Here is a 17587-nt window from a genome sequence, read left to right as displayed (position 1 = left end):
TTACCTTCCTGTAAAAGTTTAACTCAAATCAGGGAGATAATGTAGCTTATTATAAAAACAAAGATTAATAATTATTAAAATACCGAACACTCAGCAAACTAAAATGACTTGTAAGAGGCAGATTGAAAAGTTCTGATTGGGCAGAATGAAAGTGTGCTTACTTAATTGGCTAGTAAGACTATCACACACAGACGGCAATCACGTATTTGCTCTGTGTATAGGAAATAATTCATACAGTTTATACTCCATATCACAGCTTCTTGCGATTTAAGCTAATTGCAATGTTTCATGATGATATTCAATTTTAATAACTCGCACAGCCACAAGTTGAATGTCGCTGTATGGTTTAGCATTTGTTTTCATATTTTTGTTTTCATTGTTGCAATTTTGTTTTCATATAATTACTGGAATAGCCCAACCTGTAAATTTAAAAGGGACATCCACACACCTTTTGGCTACATTGTGTGTAAAGGTGTATACAGTAAAAAATGGGCACACCTTTTTAGTCTATATAATGGCTTTTATTTTTCCTTAACAAAAAACTAAGTTCATAGAAACTAGAGTGCTCTATATCTGCTGTATACACTGAATTTTTATATGCTGCATCCTGGAATGATTTTTGCAAGCAAACAAATTCACTTACAATGATCAGATGTTTTCTTACCTGTGGTCATTTTGTTGTCTTATTGAGAGGCAAGTGTAAATTCATTCATGTAAAGTTGTACATTCTTTCATCTAAAATTGCATCTAAACTTTTAACTTCTAAGCAAATAACAAAACACTACTGAGGAGTGTGAGAAATATATTATGGCATCAGTAAAGTTCAGTGTCTTATATATTTTTTATTTTATTTTTTTTAATTTTTATTAAGTTGCTTAACAGCCAAAAATATTACTAATAAAAGTTTCTGAATTTAACACTTAGCCCCTTAATCATAAATCATTTATTAGGGGTGTGAACTTACACTGGTCTCAGCACTACCAGCACTACCTACTGCACCACTGCGTTGCAAACATTTGTTTATATTTTCCAAAACACCCAAGTACAAAGTTATAAGATAGTAAAAATATCAATCCGTAAACATTTTTTAGATTTAAAATGAAGAAAATAAACATGCGTTATGGATGTGACCCAAAAAATTAGTGAATTTACAGTGTACAACATTGTAGAAATTCTGTGAAATTAAACTGCACAATCTCAAAAGAAATAATGCTAATTAAAAGGATAAAAGTCAGCTCTCTATAGAACAAACATGATTAATTTTGTGTTATTTGACATTTTTACATTTAGGTAAAAGTTTCGTTAATGGATAAGACCGATTTGAAGTTGGCACTCGTGTGACTTTGCTAAATCAAATATAATAGTTTGAAAACATTGATGGATACATTTGTGAGTTGTTTTTAATCACTATAAAATAACTGCTTACACGAAAAATGTAGAAACTGTTTCGCTATTTTGGTTGACGCTAGAGCTGCACAATTAATCGAAAAAAGATTGCCATCTCGATTCGACCCCCCCCCCCTAGACCAGGGGTCACCAATCTCAGTCCTGAAGGGCCGGTGTCCCTGCAAGGTTTAGCTCTAACTTGCCTCAACACACCTGCCTGGATGTTTCAAGTATACCTAGTAAAACCTTGATTAGCTTGTTCAGGTGTGTTTGATTAGAGCTGGAGCTAAAATCTGTAGGACACTGGCCCTCCAGGAACAAGTTTGGTGACCCCTGCCCTAGACGATCTTTATAGAGCATTTCTACAATTCTGTCAATCATATTTTTAAGTTCAGGAGAGAAGCAAAGGCGGCTGCGCTAGTCTTTTCATTGTTTCACATACATTGCTCAACGACATGGACACCTCCAAGTGATGTTAAAAGAGTCACATACTGTAGTTATAAGGTAAAATTCACCTAATAATGTAATTTTTGTCTTCATATAATGCTGTAATCGCGGCCGGAAAATCCCACGTGATGTGAGCTGCTGACCATAAACTGTTACCACAGAGAGGGCGGGCGCATGCCCTACTTAATAATAGACGTGCACACGTCTTCTTTAGTGAACAGAATATGCATAGGCTGTGAATAAAGTTATAAATAATATTCAGTTTGTGGCACAGAGTGATCGTTTGAGAGCCGCGCATGAAGTATGAACAGCACTTAGCAGTGAAATGAAACAAAGCGTGCTCATCATATCAATAATCATATCGCATTTTAGAGTTATGATTGCCACAAGGATTTGATATGTTTTTTTCTTTCATAGAGAACACACAGCTGTGCATGCAAATAAATGTTTACAGTGTCAGTATAACTACTCTAGCCAATATAATTGACTCTAGCATATATATGTTGATTTTACCAGTGAATAAAATGGTCTAATAATGTTGTCAATGACAGATTGCAAGCATATATCTCAAACACAACTCAACATCAGAATTATTATTAGTAGAATAGAATTATTTGCAGAAACCAGTAGACCTACACATAATATTATTATTACTGTTGTTTTACCCTGTTTGAGAAAAGCAATAATAATTGCCAACGCATATTAACCTTTATTTTACATATACAGAATCGTGAGAAAATCGTGATCTTGAATTTAAGCAAAAAACAATTGCGATTCTCATTTTAGCCAGAATCGTGCAGCTCTAGTTGAAGCTTAGTTTTTTGTGGCAAGGTTGACATTTGCATGGAATTGTTCTAATGTTAAAAGGCCGCGGCAATCAGCTGATCCATCATAGATGGCGACATGGTGGAGAAAACTCACTCTGCAGACACGCTTGTGTCTGGATTCAAAAGTAACGTTATTGTTGTAACAGCCAGGAGAAGAGGTAAAACGTTAACTCATAAACATGCCAGCAGGTTAAAAGTGCCACAGAGTTTACAACTTTCATTTTTTCCATAGCCGTGTTCTGATGTACTTCCTTGTCAGTGAAAGACTGCCCAGCAAACTCAAACGCAGTGAAATGTGCACAGTTATCTGCTTTTTAAGTAGTTTGAGTGTTTTAATTTCTCTTGATCTTCTCCCTCGCCATAGTAAACTAGTGCCATATAATGCATGTGATAAATGACATCATCACATAATAACCAGTTATGATTAATACTAAACCGATACCGAATGGTTCGCATCTGCATAGTGGTGCATCGAAGAAATAATTCATTTTGACACCCCTATCATTTCTACTGTAATTTGAAATTTACTAATATGACAGCGTGTGTGTGTATATAGTCTTCTCTACAGTTTTGTTCTTTAATATGCAATTGAATAACACTTGTGATGGGGTTTATAGCCCTTTCACCCTGTGTCCTCTGTAAAAGACAAAACAAAACCAAAATAGTCCTCTCTCTTACACATCAACACTCACTACTGTGCTTATTTAAGAGACTGGATTCTATATGTGTCCATTTCAGTTTTATTGTTTCTATGGGAAGGAGCAGGTTTTAGGAGTCGAGACCCTGTAGGGCCCCCCTCATGTGACATGCTATATGCGTGGCTATTCGCACATGTATGTTTCTGTATTTGCAGGGGGGTCAAGGGGCATTTTAAGAGGTAACCGAATGCCCCCATTGGCGCTGGTGTGAAAATCTAATGCGTCCTTGCAGCCTTTTGATCCACTTTCAAGTCTCTCACTTACTAAATTAAAAGCTGACGTCTTGCTTTTGGAAATAGATTTTTTGCGTAATGTTTATCGTGCAGATTCGAAGATGGCGATTGTAAACGGGCCTTTAGGCTCCATATGCCAGACAGCTGATTGTAAAAAGCCGACATTTAATCCTGCTACTGTGCGCTTCATCCGTCAGCTCAGACCCCTCCCGGTGCAAGTGAGGCTGGAAGCGTCTCCTCAGACCGGCAGATGATGACCTGGTCTGGACCTGAGACTTTAATCTCCCAGAGATTAATGGTTGTAGCTTTACGTGTGGCTGCGGTCGCAGAGGGGTATACTGTATGTGCCGGCGGTGCTGAAGTTCCTCTCATTTGGCTGGCCTTGTTGCTCACGGGTGTCACCGTAGCAGTTACTCATAGACTAGATATGCTAGGATGGTTTATTATTAGCACTTCTACCCCAATCAGTCATTGGAGGAAGGTCTGAGGGTCAAAAATAAAGAGGTAACCACCCTGAACGGCTTGTCTGCGTGCTGTTTACAGGGATATTTTAGACCTGAGAGAGCACACATATTTACTGCCAGAGGTTGAACAACCTTGCCATTTGGCATAGAGGAGCAAAGCAGACAGAGACAGAAGGAGGACAGAGAAGCAGCGTAGCTTTAGTAGACACAGGCTACACCGATAGGAGGACGCTCTGAAAGAGAGAGGGAAGAGACAGACTCTTCTGGAGGTGGAGCTGCTGTCCCGGGGCTGGTCCCTGTGCTACAGCGGCTCTCTCTCTGTGTTTGTGTTGGTTGCTGTGCCGTGATGAAGTCTCGAGGAGAGGCTGTGGGCTGGAGAGAAGTTCGAGGACTCTGCCGAGGTTTCTGGTACCCCCGCGGGTCGCAGGCTGCCTGCTGGAGAGGGGGATTCATCTGAAGACCACAAATCCACAAAAACACTCGCTGGTTGAGTGTTCAAATTATCGAACGGGTGAAGAAAGAACTCTTATATTTTTGTACTTTGCCAGACCACTGCAAAAGGACCACCAAGATGAGTCGATGGCTCAAATGCACCTCCATGTACTTTGTAGGTATCCAGATTTTAGAGTACTTTGTGTTTTCTCAGTTCTTTTTGTGTGTGTATGCAAAGGCTTTAGGCAGAGAGAGTGTGTGTGTTTTGAACTGTCTTGAGAGTGACTTACAGTTTTCTCCATAAAGGAATCCAAGAACTCTCCATGATTTTTGTGGGGAGTGAGCTGTTGTGCTTAAGATTTTTGGAGCTTAGGGGTGTTTTGAACCGCATGTGTGAACTTGTGTGAACATGGCAGGCTTAAAGCATCTTTTGTTAAAGACTTTCTATTGGTGATATTTTGATTAATCAGATCTTTACTGTCCTTGCTGACAGCATGTCTTTTTTATTTTTATAATGTTTTAGATGTAAATTTAGCTTACTTTTGGCTGACATTCAACATTAAATAAGTATTTCTGACTCATTTCACAGCTTGTATATAGTAATCAACATATGAAGTGGGTCAAAAACATTCATAAAGTTGTCCTAAACCATTGACCAACAACCATTCTTTTCCTTAAATTCTGAAAAACATTTTTGATCTGCTTCAGATGTTGACTACTGCATATCATGTATTCAAATTTACTTCATCCAACATGATGCACAACAAAAGTATGATGACAAACAAATCTATTTGAAAAATATGTACAACTACTGATCCCTGCCAACAAAAATGCCTATGGTGTGCAAAATAGAGTACATACATATTTTTCTTGGTGCAAAGCAAATGTTCCAGTTTTTTTTTTTGGTTGGCAAAACTATATTGAAAGTCTAAGCCTTTTATTTCCTTTTGAATATTTGAATATGTGGTGAGCTGGAGTTGTTAACATTCCTTGGTTCAGCTAATTACACTTGTGATCACCACCCTGTTCATTAGGAGAGTCTTGAACAATAGCTGTCACCTCAGCAGCGTTATTGAACATGACACTGCTGTCTTTGTGTATATGCTGATGTTATGAGTGTGCTGATCTCTTTCTCACCCCCCCCCCTCTCTCTCTGTGGTTTTCTTCTTCAGAACACAGACTGGAATAAGTACGATGACCGGCTGATGAAGGCAGTGGAGAGGAGGGAGGTGGACAAAGTCGCAGCAGTACTTGGAAAGAAGGGCATCATCCCCACTAAACTTGATGTTGAGGGCCGATCTGCGTAAGTTCCTTTGTCGCAAGGGATGGGCCATGTCCGTTGACTTGTCATCTAACAAGCAATGAGGCCATTATTAGGATCGACTAGTTTATCTAGATTTTTTGTTGTTGTATTATTTTAAGAAATTGTTTTCTGAAACTTTGCATTCAGGAGAATTTCTTTGTGTGCTGTTTAACATAAGAAGCTGTCCCTAAGAAACGTGGCAGCTTCTAGTGGGATTAACCCGAAATCAGCCTAATTACACAGGGCATCCTTAAAACCTTTTAATCGACTAAGCGGTGTACTAATTAGTTCTGCACGTCTCTGTCTTTCACACATGCAAACTGCAAAATGATTGAAATAATTAGTTCACATGCTTTAGATTTGTGTGTGTTTTTTTAAGTTAGTTCAGTTCAGTTCAGTTTAAATTTCACTGCTGAAAATCCAAAGACTGAAGAGCAAATCCATCAATGCACAGTTCCACAAGTCCCTGCCTTTTATCAAGTAAACTAGTGAAGAGACAACAATATTTTGAATTTAGGTTGCACATCTGACAAGAAATGCAGCATCACACCACCTTTAGCTCCCAGAAAGCACTGCACACACTGAATGTGGTGTTGATGAGTTTTTCAAAAATGGTAAACAGAAAGAGAATCTGTGATCTTGATCATGATGATTATGATGATAACTTAAAGGTCTTAATTTAAAGCATAGGTATATTCAGACTTCAGAAAGACAACTGAAACTGAAAGACAACTGTTTTTGCTGAAAATTGCACAGTAGGTAATCTTCCCACCATGGGTGAAGTTGTACATTAACAATGTACAATGAGTCATAGCTGAGCACTAGGGCCATGTGAGTTGGGGAAAATATGTAATTGCAATTTTTTTTGACAAATATTGCAATTTTTTTTTTTTTTTTTTTTTTTTTTTGTGATTTGAGTTACGATTTAATTTTATAGTCGGGCTATATGCTCAATCAATTGGCTAGTAAGACTAGGCTTGCAAGCCTCTTGCGTGTAACTATTTGCCACGTTTCAAATTCCTATTCGATTTCTATTAATCACACAGCCCTACTGAGCACCGTGGGCAGTACACATTATAGCAATTTGTATTTTTTTGGTGTGCAGAAGAGGAAAAATTCTGATACTTTATTATTGATGACTCTTCATCATTTATATTGATTCTGGCTAAAAAAGTAATTTAAAAATGCTGCAAGTTAAAGATTTGTTGCATAATTCAATATTGCTACTAGAGGCAGTTTTGGGGTGTTTGAGAACTTTTCTAAATGCAAATAAGTATTATTTACTGAAGTTTAACTGACAGTTTGGCTGTTTTTGTACGTTTTGGAATGAGACATGTTGTGCCTGCCCAAGGGTTTTAGTTAAGAATGGAAAGCATGTTGTGGTCAGTGATGTTTGAGCAGAGCTGAGCAGCCTGTATCTTCAGAAGTTTTCAGTGAGTAAATCTGTGCTTGTGTACACTGACTAAAATTAGAAGCAGGGAGTTTTTTTTCCTTAGTCATAAACTGTCATGTTAACTGCTTACTTGATCTTCTTCTGTAATCTCCCAGTCCAGAGAGCTTTGTGTCTTTTTTTTTTTTTTTTGGATGAATACAAGAAAAGTATTTTTGAGGTTAGAGGTTGAATAGTTGAACTCAATATCTTGCATTGGCTTTCTGCATTATAACATGGCCACAAAGTAGACATCAACACTGATGGATCAACAGCGTCTTTTCCTGTTTTAGAAAGTTGGCCAAGTTGGCCTCCTATCCATCCCTATAGTTTTTACAGCCTTGACAGGGTCTATGTAGGGCAGAGATGGACACATTTTTAGCTCGATTTAACCACAGCTTTGTTTCATTCCCACTTTGGGTATTTCTGTCATAGTGTGAGATTCTTCCTGCTCTGTTGGGTGGAGAAGAGCTTGACTTGTAATAAGGTGCTAGAATTTCTCAGGACTAAATCAGGTGCATGTGCCGCCGCCACAGTCGCCGGGTCGGCGTTATAGTGTAACAGAGCTCAATTAATAAACACCAGCCTGTTATATGAAACAAGCTTGTGGATGTCTGTGCACCCTTATGGCTGCCAAATGACAGCAAGATGAGCGTATGAAGCCTTTTTGTGCATAGTCGAGTGGAATACACAGATCACATGTTGACTCTGGATTTGTGGAAATCCTCTACTCATATATAGCAGGACCCCACATGCAGCCTGTTATTTCCCCTCACCGGTCAGAATAGCTCACTGGGAGGCCAGACCGCAGCGCCTGTAGGGTGTAATCCAGTAGTTCTGGTGGGTAAATTGGTCAACTGCATTAGTATAGTATTTTTGCCCTGTGGGCAGATGGAACCGAGTGAAATCTGTGTGTGTGTGTTGAAATCAGAGTGTGGTGTGAAGTACACCTGCTTGGTGGAGCTTGCTAATACATGGTTGGCTCACAGGAAAAAAGACAGAGCCTTCCTTCTGTAGATGTAAGCTTTTGTTTCTTTAACACACCCACTTGTAAAAATAGATTTATTCAATATCTGTAATTAAGATGTGGGCAAAATGACTTTTGGGAGTGTGTGGAATAAGTCAGCTAGCAAATGTGCTAGTACCTGAAACATAATATTTGCTATTCAGATAGCAAGAATGGTCGCTGATGTCAGTGAAGTGTCAGTGCACATCTAATAAATTTGACCTCAACGGATGGTTTGCCAGATTGATGCTATGACCTGTCCTTCACAAGATTTATGAGTCAAGATTAATTCCTTTCGCAAAAGTTGAGAATGAATACAGTTTATTGAATTTTTGCTCTTCACCTAATAGAACAGCTGAGAAGCAATTAAATATTACAGAGAGAATAGAGAAATGTTTTGTTTGTGACACTTACAGGACTTAAAATGGTGCATTTGGCTCCTATTAAACGTAGTCGACTGTTAAGATAACATGTCAAAACCTTTTGAAAAGGTAAATTAGTTCTGTTAGTTTTGTGGTAGATGTTGCGTCATAATCGATCAATAAGTGAATCAAGAACATGAGATATCTCTATCAAATAATGCACTATGGAAAAAGTGTGCTTTGAGCCAATCACAATACAAGATGCATGCAATTATGCTAGAAGGACGTCTGAGTGTTGTTTGCAGTCTCGACCCTACATTCCTTTCCATTCAGCAGTATGGAAGCTCTGCAGTTTCTGTTGTGTAACTGCAGTATGATCTATCGTACATCAATTAGATGTTAAATAATATGATTAAATTTGGCCATATAGTGAAAGTAAAATGCTTCCTATGCAGGTTGATAAAGGAATCAGCAACAGTTTCCTGATATTTGGTACTGGTGTGAATGACATCTTGTCAGTTAAAAAAAAATGTAATGCTTGCTTGTTGCTTGTAGGAACAGCACATTTATGCAGTTAACAGTAAAGCCATTCTGATGTTTTTATGATCATTTAACAGGTTTACTGTTTGGAATTGTATTTGTTGTTGAACTACGAGTTTAAATAAAATAAAAATGCTAAAGAAAATTACTCGTTTGCACGCTATGTCAGTAAGTAATAATAGATAATGAATAATCAATTTAGGATATGTAAATATAAAAAGGTCAGAGAAGCAAATTTAAGTACTATAATAGTGCTAGTGATTGTGCTAAAAGTTATTCAGGTCTATAGAAGCATAACAATTATTTGTATGTCTGGATTTTTAGTGTTACACTACCACATTTCCTAAAGCGGAGGCTTTGTATAGTTTTAAAATATTACTGCTTTAATACTATACAAATGGATAAAAAATGATTGAACGGAAGGATAGTCTTCAAGTACATTTTCTCATTATAATCCCTTTTGGCAAATGTTACATTTCATGTAGACACAGAAAGAATTTTCTCGAGAAGGTCAACAGATTCTCTTGAGTTCCTGCTTGTGCTCCTGCCAGAGGCTTTAAAGCTTTGGCATCAATAAAGCATTTAAATTCCTAATGCATTCCACATTTATCAGATATTCAAATGTATTGAAATATTTTTTCGCTGAACTACAGTTGACAGACTGGTGCAGCATTCAAAAGTGTTGTTTTGAAGTCAAACTGCCCCCCACCCCACCTCTCCAGTACCTCTAAAAATACATAATGTATCTTGGAGCCACAGATATGCGAGTCAGCCAAGGAGTTGGAGCCAAGCTAGAATGACATGTCTGGGTCTTCATGACCATCTGAGCCCTTCAGTCTCCTCTAATTGCCCAGGGTCATTTACTATTATTCCAGCCACCTTGCCTAATAAAATGTCATTGCTTGGAGTCATTTTTAGTTATGAAATCATTTTCGTAGGAGCTGTGCCTCCTCTTTGGCTTGCCTGGAACTTTAAACTTGCAATAAATTGGAAAATACATTGCTGTACTACTATAAACTACATTGGTTTGTCAAGAGATAGTTCACCCTAAAATGGAAATTCTGTCCCTTTACTTATTTCAAAACTTAAGTTTCTTTCTTCTTTTGAACAAAGTTTTTCAGCATTTTTTAAAATTTCTTCTTTTAAGTGTTGAATTCCATAGCATTTCTTTTTCTCACTATTTGAAACCACTTGAGGTCGTATACATAGTAAATACATTTACATTTTTGGGTGAACGATCTAACTAATGGCTAACCTTACCTTAAAATGTCTATAATTTAACTATTGTATGACCTTTGTACCAAGAAAGTGATTTACAGTTAGAGTTGTCACATTGCTGAAATGGACATGTAAGACGCATTCTCTGTCCAGAATTCTCTGCCTTTTTCCCCTTCTCCAATTGCCACCCATGCATCACTCCATGGGTGGTTGTTTGGGACATTGTATGAACTTTTTCAAATGTCAAGCTTCAGGTCAAGGGCCTGTCTACATGTTTGTCTTTCTATTTTCACTGACTTGAATAACACTTTCCAAACACATGTTGAGAATGTGGATGTCATGATGGCTTCTTTAAACTGAGCTCAAAATGCTAATTTTACAAAGTAAATGGGCTTAATATGAACACTGAGTTTGTATGTGAGCTGAAAATCCTTAAAAATGATTGAATGTTTGTTTGGTGTTTTTAAGGCTTGAAAAGCACTTTCTGGGTTTTTGTTAAAGTGCTTGGAACTGTGCTGGTTTCATAATAATTTATTTTATCTCTTTGATTAAGCAGTGGGAAAAAAAACAAAATGCATGGAGATGACCATTTCATACATGATCGAAGCAAAGATGAAAATGACATTTTGACAGTGATTCAATGCTGGGCTTGGGGCAAACATCACAAAATTTACTCTGAAAAACTACATTATTGGAATAATAAATAGCATCTGATTATTGTGAAGAAGTATGTATATTCATGTTAAAACATTACATTTGCCGCACTTGCAAAGTGCTGGAACAATTTGAAAATGCACCCGAAAATGCTCTTTAAAAGTGCATAAATTTGACTTTGAAAAGTAATTTACTCATATGTAAATGCTGATGACTGTGAAGAGCAGGCATCATTTTTTTTAGCATGCACTTTTGCACTAAATTAAACCTACCATTGGTTTTTCTTTCTCTGCAGGTTTCATCTCGCTGCCTCCAGAGGACATCTTGACTGCCTGAATCTCATTCTCAATCATGGTGTGGATGTCACTGCCACTGATGCCACAGGTGAAGATGCTGCTCTTAATATACGAGTGTGCTCCCAACATTCCCTCGGTTTTGTTGTTCTTAGCCCATAAAACCTTGTCCTTACCGTGTGAACATGTTGGCCACCTGAGCAAAAGCATTCTTAGTTGTTCTTTATTTTACAATATGTGTACACATCAAGAAAGTCCATTTAAATACCCAGCTAAAACATCTCAAATATTTTGCACATTTGAAGCAATTTGATTTTATATTGTCAATTACTGTATATAATACACAGTACATAAACAAGTTTGTCACTTTACTGTACCCAGTATTTCCACCGTTTTTACCAAGTCACTCACAGAAAATGTGATATTCTGTTTATCTTTTCAACATGTATTGCCACTTTTGTTGCCTCTAATATTAGTCTGCAATCAAGTCATTCCTACTGTAACATTTCTCTCTTTTTAAGAAACATTTTAGCCTCATTACCAGTTTGTATGTAGCACCGCCCCTTTTCAGCTCAGGAAAAGTTTCCGCAGCATAGTTAGGCAAATGTACATCTTAACTCTACAAAAAAATCCACTTGAGCAGCTAATTACTCTTACAAGCAGATAAGATGAGCTGTAGAAATATACAGAAAGAACAGATTATGTTATATATATTCTCTAAAAGCATGTGACTTGAGCACTTCAGTTATCTCTTATTTAGTAGAGTACAAGCAAAATGGCTTTTTATCTGTATTATGAGCAGCATTATTTATTCATTCATTTTAGAGGTAGCTTTAGAGGAAACACTGACTACGTTTACATATACATCAGTAATCGAAATATTTGTTAACCTGAATAAGACAATGATATGGTTAAGGTGTTTACATGAGTTGCTTTTTGAATGTTCCTCTCATGATCCCTTTGTATGTTATAGCACATAATTCGATTAACGTCATTGCGTCACCATGATATCCATGTTTCCTTTGGATTTTCATGTAATTTTGGGTGTTTCATTCTTAGCTTGTCGACTTTAACTGCAGTGTTACACTTTTACTTTCATTCAGGAATATTTCATGCATGTTCCCCTGTGACAACGAGATATTGGATGAGAGTTTAAACTCCTGGAAGAGTGTTGTTTTAATTAGATACCGCATACTGTATGGGGGTAAAAAACCTTCCACATTTCGTGATGCAGATTTCTGTGGTCCTTTACTGGAATATCCTGTCACAAAAGGCAGCAAAAATCCTACACAACTGTAATAGGTTGGTTAAGGTGTTTACATGTCTGCATTGCACTTCAGTTAAAGGACACCAATAAAAAAAAATTTAGTCTGATTAAGACAATACTCTAATTAAGAGTACCTTGTAAACAACGATTTAGATTAATGAGTCCAATTACAATCAAATTAATCAGAAATTAAATTAAGACATGGAGTATGGCAATTTTAGTGACTTTATCGAAGTGCAGTGTAGACATGTAAACACCATAATCAAACTGTTATCATCATGTAGGAGTTTTCTCTGTGTTTTGGATAGGATAGTCCATAAACACTGCTGTTTGACACTATTATCTGCACCTATTGAGTCAGAAAAGGACCACAGACACCTGCATTGCGAAATGCTTTCCATACATTCCCGTTCGGCATCTGATATGAAATTAAAACAATACTCTTCCAGCAGTTCATGCTCTCATCCAACATCTCGTTTGTCACGTGGGGGCATGCATGAAATCTTCCTGAATGAAAGTGAAATTGCCAAGTCGACAAATTAAAAATGAAATGCCCAAAACTACATGAAACTCTGGAGGAAATGTAGATAGCATAGTGACCATGACGTTAATCGATCTATGTGCTATAACATGTAAAATGGGGTCATGAGAGGAACTTTCAAAAAGCAACTTATGTAAACGCCTTAACCATATTATTGTCTTATTCAGATTAAGGCAAATAATTTGATTACTGATTTCCATGAAACGTAGCATGAACGTAGCTACTGTTGCTTCTCTAGATTGAGAGGTTGATTAGGAAACATGCAAAGTGATAAAGCATAGGCTATAAATGGATTTAAATTGAATTCTAATACAATCTGAGCATATGAAATTTCTACAAATCCTGCATTGGATTTAATTTGATGTTACACTTTACATCACAATGTAAAAAATCTTAAATTTACAGTAAAATAAAATAAAAAAACTGGCAGTTGTTGTATACAATTTTATTTGTTTCATAAAAATACAAGAGACATTTCAAAATTTATAGTAAATGACTATATTTCATTCATTTCATTCAGCCTTTGGTCTTTGTAATACACTGACAAATACAACACCAATGATAATGATTCACAACATGTGTAAAATCTCATCTCAATTAGTTTTTTCACAAGAACAAATGCTTAATAAACAAAATGTAGAAGATGCCCAGTGTCATTCACACAACTACTAAATGAAATTTAGTAATGAAATAAACTTTACTCTCTACTTAAGTGCAATTTTGTTCGATTCTCACGGTGGATTGCTTGATCTGAAACACTTTTTGTTGTCTGATAACTCCTATTGATTTATTCTTTTGCTCCTGTAGGAAAAAATGCCTTGCACCTGGCTGCCAGAAATGCCCAGTCATTGTGCGTTCAGAAACTACTGCAGGTAAATATGCTTTTCACAATCAGGAGCTCTGAGAAATGGATAGAAACTCGGTGTACTTGGACGTTCTTTTCTGTTTATGCCTGGCCATTTCTGCTCTATTGTGTTTTCTCTTTTTGAAGTGGAGAAAAAGTATTGAATCATGTTTTTGAAGTGTCGATGTGAGGTTTTCTGAGGACTTTGATGACGAGACCAACTTCACAAAGGGTTATTTGCAGCCTCTACAAAAACAGTCACATATCATTGTGTGTGCAGTTTGTTTTTCTCACTATAGTACATTAATATTTCACATCAGTTTTTCGTGCGAGTGTAGTTGAATGTCATTCCATTCTTTCAAAGGAGCTTTTTTTGTACACTCAGTGAGATTTTGTGCAATCAAAATACTGAGGAAAATCAACTTTAATATTGTCTAAACAAGTTAAGTGCTTAACAACGCACTTTACTAATCAAACTTAGATTTTTATTATATTTACAATAGGAAATTAACAAAAAAATAAAAATTTAACATGATCTTCACTTAATAATCTAATAATTTTTGGAATAAAAACATAATCAATATTTTTGACTCGTGCTGTGCCAAAAATAGTGGTGTGCACGTATCACAATGCCAAATAGCAACAGAAGTCAATCTTTTGCATTGATTTGCTCGTGATGTTGTGCATTTTCCTCTATTCGTCGATAGACAGTAGCATATTTGCATTATTAAAAATCTGATTCATTTACAACATTTAGTTAAAACGCTTAATTTCAGTTTGCTATAAAATAGACAAAAAGGTTACATTAAAATCAAAATGACGGTGTCTGTCGGGATTCTGCCCAATGGTCCCCATCATATTCATTTCAGATGAGATGGTGGGCCAAATCAAAGCTCACCATGGGCCAACTTTGACCCGCGGGCCCTAGTTTGGACATCTCTGGTTTAGATAAAACCCCTGATGTTTATGGGCAAAAATCACTGTCATGTGCATTTAACTTGATGATCAAAAATGAAAGTTGTAGGCAGCAATTAAATTATTTAATCAATAGGTGCTGACAATTAGCACCAAAATATGTCACTGAATAATTCTTTAAAAAGTACACATCTAGCAATGAAACATGAAGTTTTATGAGTGAAATAGTCATTTATTAAAAATAAGACCAAAAACAAATATGGGTTGTACAAATTATAATGTTAAATTTCTATATTTAGCTTCATCAGCAACAGTAGAAGTAACACTGAATTTCTCACAGTACTGAATATTTTACCCTTTATATTTATTCAGCTGATTATTTCTTAATTTTATTTTTTACTAAAATTACAAGTTCTAACTTCTTTTTGGTAAAACTAAAAGAGTCTTGCAGTGCTGTTTTTGTAATAAATGGAAAGCAAATGTCATTTGTCTCCTCCACTTTTAGGCTGATCCGAAAAAATGGTCCAATCTGTGACTAAAAAACTACAATGTAATCCAAACCGTGAGATTTGTGATCCGTTACACCACTAGCCAAAAATATACCTAAGACTGGTTTAGTGGTCTAGCCCAGGGCTGCTTATTAATATTTGGACATATTCTCTTTGAATCTGCTTTGTTATCTGTACAAGAAAATGATGCAGCTTGTTTTTTCCCCTCAGTTGCTTTCAACTTTCATTGCTATTGGCAAGCATACTCCAGCCCACAGGCTCATTAGCAAATTCAGCGCTTATTTCACTAAGCAGAAACCAATGACCTGAACTCCGCTGCATAATGCTTGAACCTGACATCCTGATTATGAGGAAATTATGCAGTTTGAAGGCAAATCATGCAGAGCTTGTTTACAGATACGCTTTTTAATTTGAACGAATTATCTCGAGCACACAATTTCGAAAGAGGGTAAAAAACCTGTCTATGTGAATGATGTCGCTCGAGATAATTAAGATGATTCCTATCACTTCCCTGTTAATGATTCTGACAACGGCATCTTTGTCTCCGTGCCTTGTTTGTGTTAATTGCTTGTTTCACAGGGAGCAGGAATCTGGCTAATTGTGAAAAAGAGAGCGTACATCTTTGTCTGGCGCCTTTGCGTGGAATTATTCATCCAGCCAGTGCCCTGACTGCTATATAGAGTGCTTGTGCGGACAACATTGAGTCACTGGATGAGAGCATTTTCCGGGTGTCTGCAGTGTTGACAGGCTGCCCATACTGTAACCTGCAGTCTATATTTCTATGCCATCATCATGTGCAATGTGATCCCGACTCCTAGAGTTACCCAGGACACAGTTAGCCAGCAGGACCATGTGACCTTGCTACTGGTTTTGGCGGCTGTTGCTAGAGCGTAAAAGGTTTTTATAGTGGCTGAAGTCAGAGGAGCTGTTTTTTTGTTTTGAATGGAGCAAAAACCGAGAAAGTGCTGGGTTTGGGAAACTAGGACACAGAAAGTGAAATATGGAGAGAGTAAAAGAGATTCAGGAAAAAGAGGACACAGAGGGTGGTGGGATTGAAGACCACCGAAGCCAGTATCTTAGCAACACTCTCCCTTTCTTGACCTGGTTTCAGAATCGTTGCAAAGCAGAGTCTCGCTCACACCCGTGTCAGGCTGATCCATTCTTCATGTTCATCAGAGATGTTTGTGAAAGTTTAGACTCATCCTCTGACCTTTTAAAGCTTAACAGGCATGAAGTGTTTGTGAATGGGCTGACTGTGAGTGTGACCACTGTTTTGTCCTTTCAGCACAATTGCCCAGTGGGAAACGTGGACCTGCAGGGAAGAACAGCTTTACATGATGCTGGTAAGCAAAAGGTTTTGTGTGTTTTAAGATGTTTTATTGGAACTGAACTTAGGAGAGACCTTTCTTCCACCTGGGGGTTTTACCTCGACCTCAGTTTTTCCTCATCCATCTGTTTCTACTATTTCTTCTGTTTCTTTCCTCCTTAAAACAGAGGAAATAAATGAACACTTGAATAGTATTCATTTGTGTTTTAATCATTAAGATGTACTGTAGTTCAGGAATTTATTTCCCTCAGAACGCTTTCATGTAAGATTTAAAGCTTCATGCCCAGTGGAGGTTTTTGGATTTGAATATAGCTCTATTTTTTATTTATTTATTTATTTATTGAGTGTGTGGTTAGCTTGGTCTACTGAATCTAATTTGGATGCCTGGGGGAATGTTTAGGAATATTATTATTGTTTGTCTTTTCAGTCATGGCCGGCTGCTCCTCCAGCGTGAAGCTGCTCTGTGACAGTGGCGCTTCAGTTAATGCCAGCGACTTTGTGAGTTAATATGTAGCTTGTGGGTTACTTCATATGCTTTCATATTATCTCATTCTTTTCACCTGAACAAATGTTCTGTGTTTAATTTTACTTTCCCTCAAATGCACTTTATCCTCAAATGTTCCCTCAGATGATGCCTTTTATGTCTTTTCTGTTTGAGCTGATGCAAACGTGCATTTTATATGTGTTTGTTTGTAGGACGGTCGGACTCCATTGGTGCTCGCCACACAAATGTGTCATCCACACATCTGTCAGCTGCTGTTAGAGCGGGGAAGTGACATCACAGTCAGAGACAAACAGAATAAGTAAATATAACCATGATATTTCTCTGTAATTGGTCTTTATTGGCTTGTTTCGTGTTTTTCTTGACGTGCCTGCTATATTCAGTTGCTGA

General features: G+C 37.1%; 1 protein-coding gene across 2 annotated transcripts in view; it reads left to right on the top strand.

Annotated features, from left to right (window-relative positions):
* Nucleotides 1–17587, top strand: part of uacab (uveal autoantigen with coiled-coil domains and ankyrin repeats b) — a 73189-nt gene that overhangs the window by 40125 nt on the left and 15477 nt on the right. The window contains exons 1-7 of one of the 2 annotated variants that reach the window (XM_021477874.3): nucleotides 4191–4662; nucleotides 5660–5790; nucleotides 11295–11383; nucleotides 13908–13972; nucleotides 16654–16711; nucleotides 17123–17193; nucleotides 17392–17498. In XM_021477874.3, coding sequence (XP_021333549.2) covers nucleotides 4627–4662; nucleotides 5660–5790; nucleotides 11295–11383; nucleotides 13908–13972; nucleotides 16654–16711; nucleotides 17123–17193; nucleotides 17392–17498 — 557 coding nt within the window. In that variant the 5' untranslated portion in view covers nucleotides 4191–4626. Of the gene's footprint in view, nucleotides 1–4190; nucleotides 4663–5659; nucleotides 5791–11294; nucleotides 11384–13907; nucleotides 13973–16653; nucleotides 16712–17122; nucleotides 17194–17391; nucleotides 17499–17587 lie in introns of those variants that run through there. The other variant, XM_005168952.6, reaches the window with a different exon arrangement.

This window comes from Danio rerio, chromosome 7 (genome assembly GCF_049306965.1).
Source record: "Danio rerio strain Tuebingen ecotype United States chromosome 7, GRCz12tu, whole genome shotgun sequence".
NCBI classification, from domain to species: domain Eukaryota; kingdom Metazoa; phylum Chordata; class Actinopteri; order Cypriniformes; family Danionidae; genus Danio; species Danio rerio.
The sequence above is the reverse complement of the archived record's forward strand: the minus strand, read 5'-3'. Positions and strand labels throughout refer to the sequence as shown.